This window comes from Hippopotamus amphibius, chromosome 6 (assembly GCF_030028045.1).
Source record: "Hippopotamus amphibius kiboko isolate mHipAmp2 chromosome 6, mHipAmp2.hap2, whole genome shotgun sequence".
NCBI lineage: Eukaryota > Metazoa > Chordata > Mammalia > Artiodactyla > Hippopotamidae > Hippopotamus > Hippopotamus amphibius.
Genome location: NC_080191.1, coordinates 53,946,606 through 53,959,370, shown reverse-complemented (window position 1 = coordinate 53,959,370; position 12,765 = coordinate 53,946,606). Strand labels below are relative to the sequence as shown.

At 42.5% G+C, this 12,765-nt stretch overlaps 1 protein-coding gene across 4 annotated transcripts in view; it reads right to left on the bottom strand.

Annotated features, from left to right (window-relative positions):
- Positions 1-4,661: 4,661 nt before the first annotated feature.
- PPP1R14C (protein phosphatase 1 regulatory inhibitor subunit 14C) overlaps positions 4,662-12,765 on the bottom strand; it is a 78,886-nt gene continuing 70,782 nt past the window's right edge. For 3 of the 4 annotated variants that reach the window (XM_057738110.1, XM_057738112.1, XM_057738111.1), the window contains one exon: positions 4,662-6,242. Coding sequence is in view for 1 of the 4 variants with exons in the window: in XM_057738112.1 (XP_057594095.1) it covers positions 6,168-6,242 (75 nt within the window). In the remaining 3 variants the exon portion in view is untranslated. The remainder of the gene's footprint in view (positions 6,243-12,765) is intronic. The other variant, XR_009054229.1, reaches the window with a different exon arrangement.

The window sequence follows — 12,765 nt, the reverse complement described above, 5'->3', positions numbered from 1 at the left end:
CTCTGAGGATGAGGTGGGAAGGAAGGAGACCAGGATATCAGGGAAGTCTGAGGCCCAGGAGGGGAGGCTGGGCTCACCCCAGTCATTCTGGGACACCCAGCAACCCATGCTTCCTGCAGGGCTGCAGCCTCCAAAGCTCGGGGCCCTGCTTCTTCATCTGTTCTAGGTATGGACATTTTGGGAGCCTGAGGAGAGCCTAGATCCTCTCCTCCCTAAAAATTCCCACCTCTCTGCTCTTTCCTCTCTGCCACTCTTTGTGTCTCTCCCTTTTGGCTCTCTCTCTCTCTCTCTCTGGTACACAATCTCTCTCTGCTGCTCTGCATGTGGCTCTATCTCAATCCTGTCTCTCCCTCTCTCTCTTACAAAGTTTCAGAGATTTGGGGGATCCTCTTAAGGCCACATGAGCTATAGCTTTAAGATTGCCTAGCTTAAAGATATAGGCAGGGAGTTCTCAGCTCTAAAGGGAGCACGTTTGAAACAGAAAATAAGATTCAAAAACAAAAAACAAAAAAACACTGTACTTTTTTTTAAGAGGGAGGTTTTGTTCAACTCCTCACTCATTAATTTCAGAAAGAAGTGATTCTCTAAGGCTTTGGAGCATCCTATTAAAAAGATGCAATCCCGTCCTATAGATTGTACATTTTGTTGCCCCATGTTGGGAGTACAGTCAAAAAGAGTAAGGTGCTGTGCTAAGAGCTATAAAAATATATTTTTCATAAGATAGATTGTCTTATTTGTCGTATAATCCATAGCTCAGAAAAGGGGGGTTGAGTCAGTAATGGCCCCTTTTAAGAATCTAATTCACACTGGGAGTAATTTCCTACTACTAAATAGGAAAGCCAACCTGTAAATCACGTAGCAACTTGTGACCCAGAGAGTGGGTTTGGTTACACTTTACACGCATCACTTTGCAATCTGGGAGCACCAGATATTTATTTCATGAGCTCTTTTTTCTGTTTTTGGGTTCAGTGACCACTGGGTAGACTGTGATACTGCAAATAAATTCTGGTCAATAAACTGCTCTTGGAGTTTAATTTGGGAACGTCAAGATAACAAGGGATAATGTGCTACTCATTATTTAGGCGCGTATTTTAAAGAGAAAGATGTGAGGCCAGAACTGCCACTTGCTTGTCTTCTCCACCTCACTCTAGAATGCCGCTTTTCTGTAAATTAGGTATGTCTCTCTTCCATCGGCCCATTTTCCCTGGTCTCCTCCAGGCAGCATGCCCCTTTTGTTGCTAACAAGGAGAAAGAAAGTAGCTTTTGTGAAAGTGAATTCTGTCCACAGAGCACTCATTTCCAGGCATATAATCTCCTTAAAGAAAACATCTGACCCTATATAGTTGAAAATGATGGATCAAATTAGGGTCTAAACATAAGAAAGTATCTACTCGTTACAAGAATGATGCAAATCATACTCAAAGAGACCGGGAAGACTGAGCACTGTCAAGATTTGGGCAGGGTATGAGATTTCCCTACTTCCCAGCTGCCAAGTTACCTGCCACAGCGCCACACATGCACCGAAGACCCAACACTCCTGGGTCAGAGCGAGAGGACAGCTTATCACTCACAGCAATAGCAGTAGCCAGAGTAGCAGCGTTTTTTGGTGGCTCTGGGCCTGGGCGTCCTGCTGAGCGACACCGGAAGGACAGCGAAAGGAACAAGCTCAGTCCCGGTGGGCTGGGTGTGGAGCAGTGCCCAGGGCAGCAAGGAGCCACGGGGCAAACGTCTGGCTCCCACTCTGACCGCGGAAAGGGAGGAGGTCATCTCCCAGGTGCTCCCCAACCTGCATCTCCAGCTGTAGGCCCGACCCCTGGGTGGCTATCTCTTGACAGCGGCCCCTTCGGTCTGTACCCTTCTGTGAAAGGGTGGTCATGACTCAAGAAGGGCTCATGTTCCCAACCGGTTAGTCTCCTTGGAAAGAGCCAGGTATAACTACATACTCATCTACTGCTGAGGAACTGATTTCTGCACCGCACCCCACCTTTCATGGGAACTCCAGGTTGTAAATGAGGAATCAAATACCTCTGTGTTAACAAGAGCTGGAAATCGCATAACCCTGGGCTGCTCTTTCTCTCAATTTTGTCCTCTCAGGCCACGGATGAAAGGGTGCTCCTTGCTCAGCTGCTAAGGCCAAGTCCAGGAGCTTTTTGTTAAGGGAGAAGGCATAAGAGTCTCGACGCAGAGGGCAGCAGCTCAGAGCCTGGCTGCCCTGCAGCTCGGGAGCAGGGAGCCCCCTGGTTCTCAGGACTGAGGGAGAACGAGCAGGTGGCCGAGGACCCCTCCAACCACAGCGCCGCCCCACCCCCACCTGCCAGCTCAGGGGCCCGGCTCCCTCTAGAGGCAGCTCCCAGCTTTCCCTCCTGTGTGTGGGACTGAGAGTAATACCCTGTAAGAGGCAGATAAGCCTCATGGTCAAAGCGTTTGAATCTCAGCTTTGTAACTGTGTGACCTCAGGTAAGCTGCTTAACCTTTCCAAGTTGATTTTCTTATCTGTAAAGTGAGGATAATGCAATTCACCTAATAAAATTAACGTCGAGATTTAATAAGGCAGGTAAGCACTTAGCACAGTGATTAAGAAATGGGAACTATTATTATGATTGTTGTAAATGGACACCACTCTGTGACGTTTAAACTTAGATTTCCCAGTGTTCAAGCGATCGCTGAGCCAGAAGTTGGATACTTTGGAGTCATTCCCCTAGTGCTGTGCTTTAATTCCCCTCCACTAGAAACTAAAATGAGAAATAGTTAATGTGCTTATGTCATAGCTGCCACCTGCTGTAACGGCTGACCACGCATCATGGCCTGTCGTCAGATGTGTGCATTGGACTGCGCAAGAATGACCCAGTGGCCCAGGGGTGCTCAACCTGGGGACCTGAAAAAATGCCTAAGCTCTCTGCTCCTACAGATTCTGATTAAATTGGTTAGGACTAGGGTCTAGGCATCAGCTGTTTTTTATTTATTTATTTTATTTTATTTTATTTATTTATTTATTGGCTGTGTTGGGTCTTCATTGCTGCACATGGGCTTTCTCTAGTTGTGGTGAGTGGGGACTTACTCTTCATTGTGGTGCCGCAGGCTTCTCATTGTGGTGGCTTTTCTTGTTGCGGAGCATGGGCTCCAGGCACGAGGGCTTTAGTAATTGTGGCACATGGGCTCAATAGTTGTGGCCCATGAGCTCTAGAGCACAGGCTCAATAGTTGTGACACACAGGCTTAGTTGCTCCCGAGGCATGTGGGATCTTCTTGGAGCAGGGCTCAAACCCTTGTCCCCTGCATTCGCAGGTGGATTCTTAAACACTGCACCACCTAGGAAGTCCTCAGCTATTTTTAAAGCTTCCTAGGTGATTCAAACGTACACTCAGGTCTAACAACCACTCTCCTAACTGGGAAGGAAACAGCTGAGTTTTCTTGAAGAAACTTTCATCATGTTTATTCAATTGGCAAACACATATTGATCCCTTTGATGGGTCAAGCACAGGGCCAGTGGCTTGATTTATCAGACCCAGTTCCAACCTCAAGGATCCTAGAATCTAACAGAAGAGACAACAGGTGAACAGCCAGTAGTAATACCCTGAAGACGTGCCACGAAGCTGTGCACACACTTAGGAGGGGTCCAATCCAGCTCTCCAGAGAGAGCCTGTTGGTGAAGAGGGTGTTCCAGATACAGCCAATAGCTTTTGCAGAGCTTCAGAGGGAAAAATAAAGAGAACATTCCAGAGACACACACACACACACACACACACACACACACACACCCCGCCCCCCCAAGGAATTCAATAGGACTGGACATTAGTCCAAGGCCAAAAGAGAAGGCTGGAAAGGCAGGGGCCAATTCCTTGTAGGGAAGTCAGAAGGCTTTGGGTTTTAAGTAGGGGGCTGGAGTGATCAGAGCTGTCTTTGGGAAAGACTATTCTGGCTACTGGGTGGAGAACAGATCAGAGGGAGGTAAGACCAGACACGGAGAAGCCAATGCCAAGATGGCTGCAGCAATCAAGGCAAGATTCCACCAGGTGCAGATTTGAGCTCTGTTAGCAGGGGAGGAGCTTGGCAACTAAGGGTGTGTTGGAACAGGGATGGGCAGTTGAGGAGTTGGTCCAAGCCTGTAGCTTGAGTGCTCAGGGGTGTCAGGAGAGGCCAGCCCCTGAGCAAGGGGCAGGGAGGGAAAGCATGCAGCGTGTGATGTGGTAGGATCAGAGGCCTTTGGAGGAAAAGTTCATTCTTATTTCATCTGAAGACTGTAACTTGAGCTGGTCAAGTCTAACAGAAGTCCTGCAAATTCTGATTTTTCTGTACTAATAGGGTGCATGGGATTCTAACAATGATTGGAATATCTGACTAATCTGAAATCTCGAGGATTTACACTGGATGGGCAAAAGGGAGTTTTAGTGAAATGAAAGGGGCAGGGCCTGGGAGAGTGTTAGAATAGAAGACAGCAGGGCCCAGAGCACAGAGTCAGCTTCTGTTTCCTTCTCAAGCTGGGAACGTGTCCCAGCTCCTTTGCTTTCACCGCCTGATCTGAAGACACCTCAGGTGAGGGCCAGGATCAAATGACGAAAGACCTGAAAATAAAAAGGTAGATACAGGTGCTTGGTACCCTTGTCTGCAGAGCATCTGACAAAGTAAAATCATCACGTCAATGTTGTTTTTGCAAGGCAAACATGTAAGCAGAGCTGTAAGCAGCATCATTTATTCGAGTAAATAGCGTGTAAATAAATCATTGGTAAACATTACAAAATTAAATACATTTTCAATAGCTTGCCAGTGTACATAAAATTCACAAACATAGTTCTTTTAAAAAATAAAATATGTTCAGAGCACCCTTGATATAAAATGCCTGACCCCTGTCCTCTGACAGGGCCGCCTAGAGACACCTTACAGTATGGGAGGGGGGTTCTGTGGGGAGGCAGTGGGGGCCTCCTGGAGGAAAGCAAGAGTTTCTACTCTGACCTTTGACCTCACCCACATCCATCTGCATTTTGATCCTCTCCAAGGAGCTGGGACGGAACTGAGAGGTGCAGGGCAGGCGCTCCAGGCTCAGCTCCAAGCTAGGGGATCGGGGTGCACAATTAGGGCCAGAGTCCTCACCATATGCCACTGAGAGAAGCCAGAAATGAAATCTCCACCATGCTTCCAAACCAGCAAATGCTCCTGTATCACCTTTCTTGAGAGGAGGTGAGGCTTTCTCCCTTCTACACCTGCTCATCGCTGAGCTCACCCCTCTGGTCTGATGCTGCCCAGGCACCAAAGTGACCAGATCTACTTCTAAGAAGGAAGATACTGAATCTGCTCACTTCCTTATGACCTGCTTTCATGGAGAGAGAATAATACACAGTATTTGGTTGAAAGCAGAAAATGAATTGCTACACGGTTCTTCCTTGCTCCACTGCAAAACACCACTCAGATAGCATGGGCTTTTCTCTAGAAATCCGAACAGTCATTCACAGAAAGGGTTCAGGAAACCTGAAAATACCACAAATGAGGCAATAAGTACATGACCTGGCAAAGCATCTCGATTAACGAAATAATACAAAGTCCATAAATCAAGCCCTTGACCAACTCCACATTGTTGTATTAAAATAACGGATACACTGAATTCTTTCACTCTGGTGCGTGAAGTGAACATTGCAGGTCTCCAGCACTCACGTGAAGAATACCTAGAGGCCTCTTGAAAACATACCTGCCATGATCTCCAATGAAAAGACAACCACAAGTTTATTCCATCAATGTGAAATAAAACTCACATCAACGTGTTACCTTAGTTGCCTGTAGATATATACAAGTACGAGAAATTTCACCTCTGAGTCAAATGCACAACTTAAGAAAAATGTATTACCAAAGCAGCTGTAAGAAAACCATCATCCCTGTATCGTTAGGTTCTAAACATCTGGTTTCTCCAAGAAGATGCTGGCTGGCCCAGCCCATCCTTCTTTGTCTGCCTGGTTTGTTAATCCCTGGTTGGGCTGAAACCAGAGTCATGATCTCTTTGCTATTAAAATATGACACCCACAAAACCTTTAAAAGCAAAAAAAGGAACGCTGTTTAATAAATGTCTAATAGATACCACCCCACCCTACCCCCAGAAAAGTTGCTCAGAAGGACAACTATTCTTTAATAAAAGTCCAAACCCCTCCCTGGGTGTCCAGGAGAGTTCCATCGGGGCCAGAATTATACAGTCTTCTTCTGTGGGGGGCTCAGTTTCCTCATGCCTCTTATCCGGGAGAGCAGCTCCTTGATAAATTCCTAAAAGAGATCAGAAAAAGTTATCATGAGGGGGTCATGCTATTAAAATTGGGCTTTAAAATCTGCTTGAAGTAATTGATGTCATTTGGGGCTTCCTAGGTGGCGCAGTGGTTGAGAGTCCGCCTGCCAATGTAGGGGACACGGGTTCGATCCCTGCTCCGGGGAGATCCCACATGCCGCGGAGCAGCTAAGCCCGTGCGCTACAACTATTGAGCCCATGTGCTGCAGCTGCTGAGGCCCACGCGCCTGGAGCCCGTGCTCCACAGCGGCAGAGGCCATGGCAACGGGGCGCCCGCGCACCACAGCGAGGAGTGGCCCCCACTTGCCGCAACTGAAAGAGGGCCCGCACACAGCAAAAAAGACCCAACACAGCAGTAAAATAAATAAATAAATAAATGTATTAAAAAAACAAAATTGATGTCATTTACAGTTAACCTTAGTTGATGAGTTTGGTTGGGTGCGTTAACCCAACTAGTACAATATAGGACATTTAAAAACAAATGAAGATACTTAAACTTCACACCATCCTGCCTTCTCACCGCTGTAACTCTTTTCAGAGAGAAAACCAAGCTGCCTGCCTTCACTCTTTGACATCATCTCCTTGGCTCCTGAAGGACTATGTGGTTTAGATCAGTGCTTTCCAGCCTTTACTAAGTCTTTAATACCTGCATACAAGTCACCTGGGGAGCATGTAGATTCTGAACGAGCAGGTCTGGTTGAGGCTGAAGATTCTGCATTTCCAACTGACTGCCAAGTGATGCCAGAGTTGGTCTCTGGACCACACCTGAAACAGCAACACTAGGCCAGCGGTTTTCAGATTTGAGTGTGCATCAGAATCACTGGTGGGGCAGGGGGAAACATTAAATAAACTAAGAGTGCTAGGCCCACCCCCAGAGTGTCTGATTCAGTAGGTCTGGGGTGTGGCCTGAGAATGTGTCGTTATAACAAGCTCCCAGGTGACACCTATGCTTCTGGTCTCAGGATCTTACTGAGAACCACTGGTCTAGATCATATGAAGAGTCTCTCGGCTTTTTTGGACTGCAAATCATAATTTGACAAGAAAAACAAGACACATTTCATATTTACAACCCAGGATATAAAAAACACACCTGAAGTAAAAACTTGAAGAATGAATACTTACTATACGCCATGCCCCCATTTTTCTATTCTGCTCTAATTTCATTTAAAATGTAATGCCGGGGGAGACCCACTAAATGATGTCGTGACTATTCATGGATGAGAACCCAAAGTTTGAAGAACAAACTAGAATGGCTCCCATGTTAAACCTTTAGCAATCTTTCATTGTTGCCTCATGTATTAAAGTTTTCAGCTACCAAAGAAGTCACATTTAGTAGATAATAATTACTTTGTCTTCCTTTTTTAATATTTGTTGAAGCAAAGCTGACAGCCAGTCAGACTTCCTGATGGGCAAAGGACAGCCAGTGAATGACAGAACTGCGCACAGCAGGGACATCCCAGCGCAAAAACACTAAGGAGACTTCCTCTCCATTACGGCCTCTGAAAAATAGTTCTCAGACAATCTCGCCTACCAGTTACAACCCTTAGTCATCGCTCCCAGGCTAAATGATCCCCGTGCTTCTCTCCGGCTCTAAAACACATGCTTAAATAGTTAATATTGTATTAGCCACCACAATTTCTTTTTTTAATAATCTTTTTGCTATTATAAAAGTAACATGTGCTTTTTCTAGAAAACCTAGAAAATACAAACCAGCAACAATTACTCCTCAGCATGAACCGCTATTAACATTTTCTTCTACGGAAATTATTTTTACATACTTAAGATCATACTGTATAAATATATCATTTTCTTCACTTAGCATTATGTCAAGGCTTTTTCCCACAACGTTAAATAGTCTTTTTAAAAATTAATTCTAATGGTTACATGGTGCTTTTTTATATGGATATTCTACAATCTGCTTAATTCCTCCATCACTGGTTATTTGGTTGGTTCCTGGCTTTTCAAAATTATAAATAATGCCACAGTTAACATCTTTGTGTATAAATCTCTGTCTGCAATTGTATTATTCCCCTTGGAGAGCTATCTAGTAGTAGGTCAAAGGACATAAACATTTTCATCACCACTGTTCTTGAACTCAGACAGAATGGAATACACGGGAGGTAAAATGACACCCTATTTTAGTTTTCTGAACATTACTTTAAGAACTTTCTAGGATGACATAATGCCAAATTTCCCTACTTCTATTTTCCCCACTTCTAGTCAATCTTCATTTTGTAAAGTTAAATATTTCCTGTTGCCCCCTTTACTGTGTGGTTTAAACAATACGTAGGATACTGAGCATACAGTTTTAATTTCATTGTCTTTAGAATCTGTTCCTCAAATAACTGCTGTGAAAAGTTTTCAGCATCGGAATGTGGATTTCCTTTCTTTTTTTTTGAAGCAAGGTCAGAATCATAAACCCTATCATTTATCTTAACTCTGGTCATTTTTATGCACTATTTTAATAACATGGTTTTCATAAAGACCATTATAAAAATAAAGACTAAAATCACATAAGGAATAATGTACCTTAAACTACAGACCTTTCCTCTTCAAGATAAAGGAATTTGGTAATTTAAATCAAATTCAAATTGTCTCCAAAAATTGGTCACGCTATCCATAAATCTCAGTGATTAAGTTTAAATAAATAATTCATCTTGTATTTATGACATATTGAAATTAATGAAAAACTCATTTTAAATTTTATATCAGCGCAATATATGTCTAAACTTAACATACTATATTGTACATATTTTAAATTATTCAATAAATTTGCATAATGAGATGTTCAGCTGAGTGAATCAAAAATAGCAAGACCCATATTGATTCTTCAAAGAGAAACTTGATAACACCATTTGCACAGAAGGATTTTGTTTATCACAGATGATTCTCAAGATTCAGGGATTTCTAATCAAAAATACTGACTGAGGGTCTTGGCTTATATTACTCAAAAATACTTTATATAAGTAACAACATATTTCATTCACTTCCAAAACAGATCACTCAGACTTGGGTTAGAAACACTAATTTAGTCAAAGAAGGACTGCCCCTTTGAGGAAATGACATCTGAGTTGAGACCTGAATTAACAAAGAGAGGCCAGCTTGAAGATCTGGGGGTCTGGGTCATGGTATGTGTGCGGAGTCATTGCAGAGAAACAAGCAAGGAAGAGGGTCTTCCTGGCGCAGAAAGGCCAAGGTGAGCATGATGGGCGCCACGCTGCAAGTGCGAGGGGTAGCTTGCCAGGGCCTTGTAGGCCAGAGTAAATCCGTGAGGGAGTATCCTCGGGGTGATGGAAAAGCACTGCAGGCTCTAAGTAGAGAAGCAACATCATCTGATTTAGGTTTTTAGAAGACCTCTCTAGCTGCTGTGTGGAGAATGAGTTTTATGGAGACAAGAGTGAGAGGTGAGTCTGGAGCTGTTGCAGTGGTCCAGGCAAGCGATGCTGGTGGCTTAGCGTGAGTCCGTGGAAGCTGAAATGCAAATAAATGGGTAGATTTGAGATCCACTTCAGAGGCAGAGCCCAGACCTTGCTGCTGGACTGAAAGTGGGGAGTGGGCACAGGAAAAAGGGAAATTAAGGTCACTGATCCTCAACAGGACACTGGCAGAAGGGTGGTGATGATTACTGAGATGGGGGATAACCGGAGGAAAAAAAACAATTTCACAGACTTGAGTTGCCTAATAGGTGTCTGAGGGTAAATGTCAAGAAGTCAGATAAATATATCTTCAGGTCTCAGTTCATGGCTGAAGACATAAATACGGGCGTCACCAGCATCAGGTCAGTGGCTTTCAACTAAAAACAAAAACCAACAAAAAAAAAAAACCTAAAAATCTCCATGTGATCTGCCCACTGTTACAGCAACCTAGTACACAAGAGATGCAAGATGGAAACAGAAGTTTTATGTAAAAACAACTCTATTCTATTTTATATTTTGAAAAAAATACAGGTCAAGACCACTTGATGGTTAGCACCCATAGTTTGTAAACACAATGATTTAGACTCAGGCTATTCAATACAGTGCCCCAACCAGATGTGGCTATTTCAATTTAAAGTGATTAAAATAAATAAAAAGGATAATTCCTTGGTCACACTAGCCACATTTCAAATACTCAGTAGCCATATATAGCTACTGGCTACCATATTGGACAATGCAGATGTAGGATTTTTCCGTCATCCCAGAAAATTCTATTGACTAGCACAAGATGACAATACTTGGAATTACAAAACTAGATGAGAAAACCTTGGAGGCAAGTGTAAACAGAGACAGAGAAAAGGCCAAAGACCAAGGCCAGAGGCCCTCTACCAAGTGAGATCTGCCAGAAGAGTTGGAGACAGTAAAGGAGAATGAAAGAGAGAACCAATGAGATGGGGGAAAACTCAAGAAAGTGCGGTTTCATTTTATCTTTTAAATGGTTTTAAAATGTTTTAAATTGAAGTATAGTTGATTTACAATACTGTGAAGAAAGTGCACTGCTAAGCCAAAAGAAGGAATTGCTCATGCGAGGTTAAGTAAGTCAAAGACAACATTATTAGATTAGGCAAGAAAGGGGCCATTGCATCCTGGAGGAGAGACATTTTAGTAGAATGGTTGGGATGGAAGCTCCCAACACTGAAAGGACCTCAGGGACTTTTTTCGTAAACAGCTTTATTAAAATATAATTTATATGCCATAAATTCTACAGATTTAAAGTATACACGTACTATGAGCATACCATCTGCTTAATGAACGTAACGGACAGATCTAGTACCTCCAGCAGTTTCTTCATTTTCCCAGCAATCCTTCCCTCCTCCCCCTATTCCTTCTACCCCAGAGAAACACCGATCTGTTTTCTGTCACTATAGATTAGTTTGCATTTTTCTAGAGTTTTCTATAAATAGGATGATAACACTATATACCTTTTAGTCTGGCTTCTTTAGCTCAGCATAATTATTTTGAGGGTCAATGATACTGTTGCATGTATTAATAGTTCATTCCTTTTTTATTGCCAAGGCATGTCACTTTACAGAAATATCACAATTTGTTTACCCGTTCACCTGTTGATGGAAATTTGAGTTATTTCCAGTTTGGGCCTATTACGGATAAAGTTGCTAAAAACATCATGTACTAGTCTTTAATATGCTTCCACTTATTTTGGGTAGATACCTAGGAGTGGAATGACTGAGTCATTGACCTATTTATGTGTCTATCCTTACACCAATACCACAGTCTTGATAAGTATAGATTTTTATAAGAAGTCCTGAAATCAGGTAATGTTAATCGGCCAAATTTATTAATCTTTTTCAACACTATTCTAGGTCCTTTAAATTTCCTTAATAATTTTGGAATTATGTAGCTTGTAAATGCTTACCAATAAAAACCTGCTGGGTTCTCACTGAGATTGCATTAAATCTACAGATCAATTTGGAGAGAACGGACATCTTAAAAATAATGAATCTTCTCACCCATGAGAATGGTATATATCTACACCCATTTAAGTCTTGTTTAAGCAACATTTTGTGGTTTTCAGTGTACAAATATTATACATATTCTGTCATATTTATTCCTAAATATTCAGTATTTAATATTGTTGATGTTGTGAGTGGTGTGCATTTATTTTAATTTTTCATTGTTTGTTGCTAGTATATAGAAATACAATAGATTTTTAAATATTTATCTTGTATCCTGCAAGCTTGCTGAACTCACTTATTAGTTCCAGTAACTTTTCTACATAGATAATCATGTTGTCTGTGAATAAAGACAGCCTAAGTGAGTATCAACAGAAGAGGGGATGAATGTATTACAGTATATTAATACATAAGAATGTTACTGCTTTTTTTCCGGGAAAGACTATTGCCCTGCATGTGCAGTGCTTGCATTTGCTTGGGATTCCAAATAACTTGATTTGGGGAGAGAAGAGGAGCCTCAACTAACTTCTTTGCAGTTAACACAATGCTTCGGGGTCCTTTATTTGGCAAGGAGAGTTGGTAAAGTGAGTAATACACTATTTTTGGAAGATAAGCCTGGACAGTTTGAAAATGTTAAGTTTGGGCACAATTATTTAACCCTGGAACTGCACCTTAAAAGCCAGCAGAGTAGTATAGAATGTTCTGTTGCCCAGGTGCCCAGTGAAATTTAAAAGGAATTCCAGAAGACACTTGAGTGTGGGCAGATCTGCTAAGACTACAGTATAGTCTCATGACCTGGGAGGCCCAGAGACCTTTTCAGGTTTCCTATGAGGTGAAGACTTGTCATAATGACACTAACATATTTTTACCACTCTCAAGTAAATAGTGGATTTTCTAATGAGTAGAAAGCAAATGCGCATGAGAATCTAGATGTCTTACTGAAGAGATCCATGTTGGTTTCTAATGTATTCATGAATTATAATAAAGATGACTACACACAGTTTTTAAAAATGGAATGCAATAAAAATGAATAAACCAGAGCCTCCTGTATCAACTGGACAAACCTCAAAATCTCATGTTGGGCACAACAGCAGTCTAAAGAGGAAAACTTGCAAAGT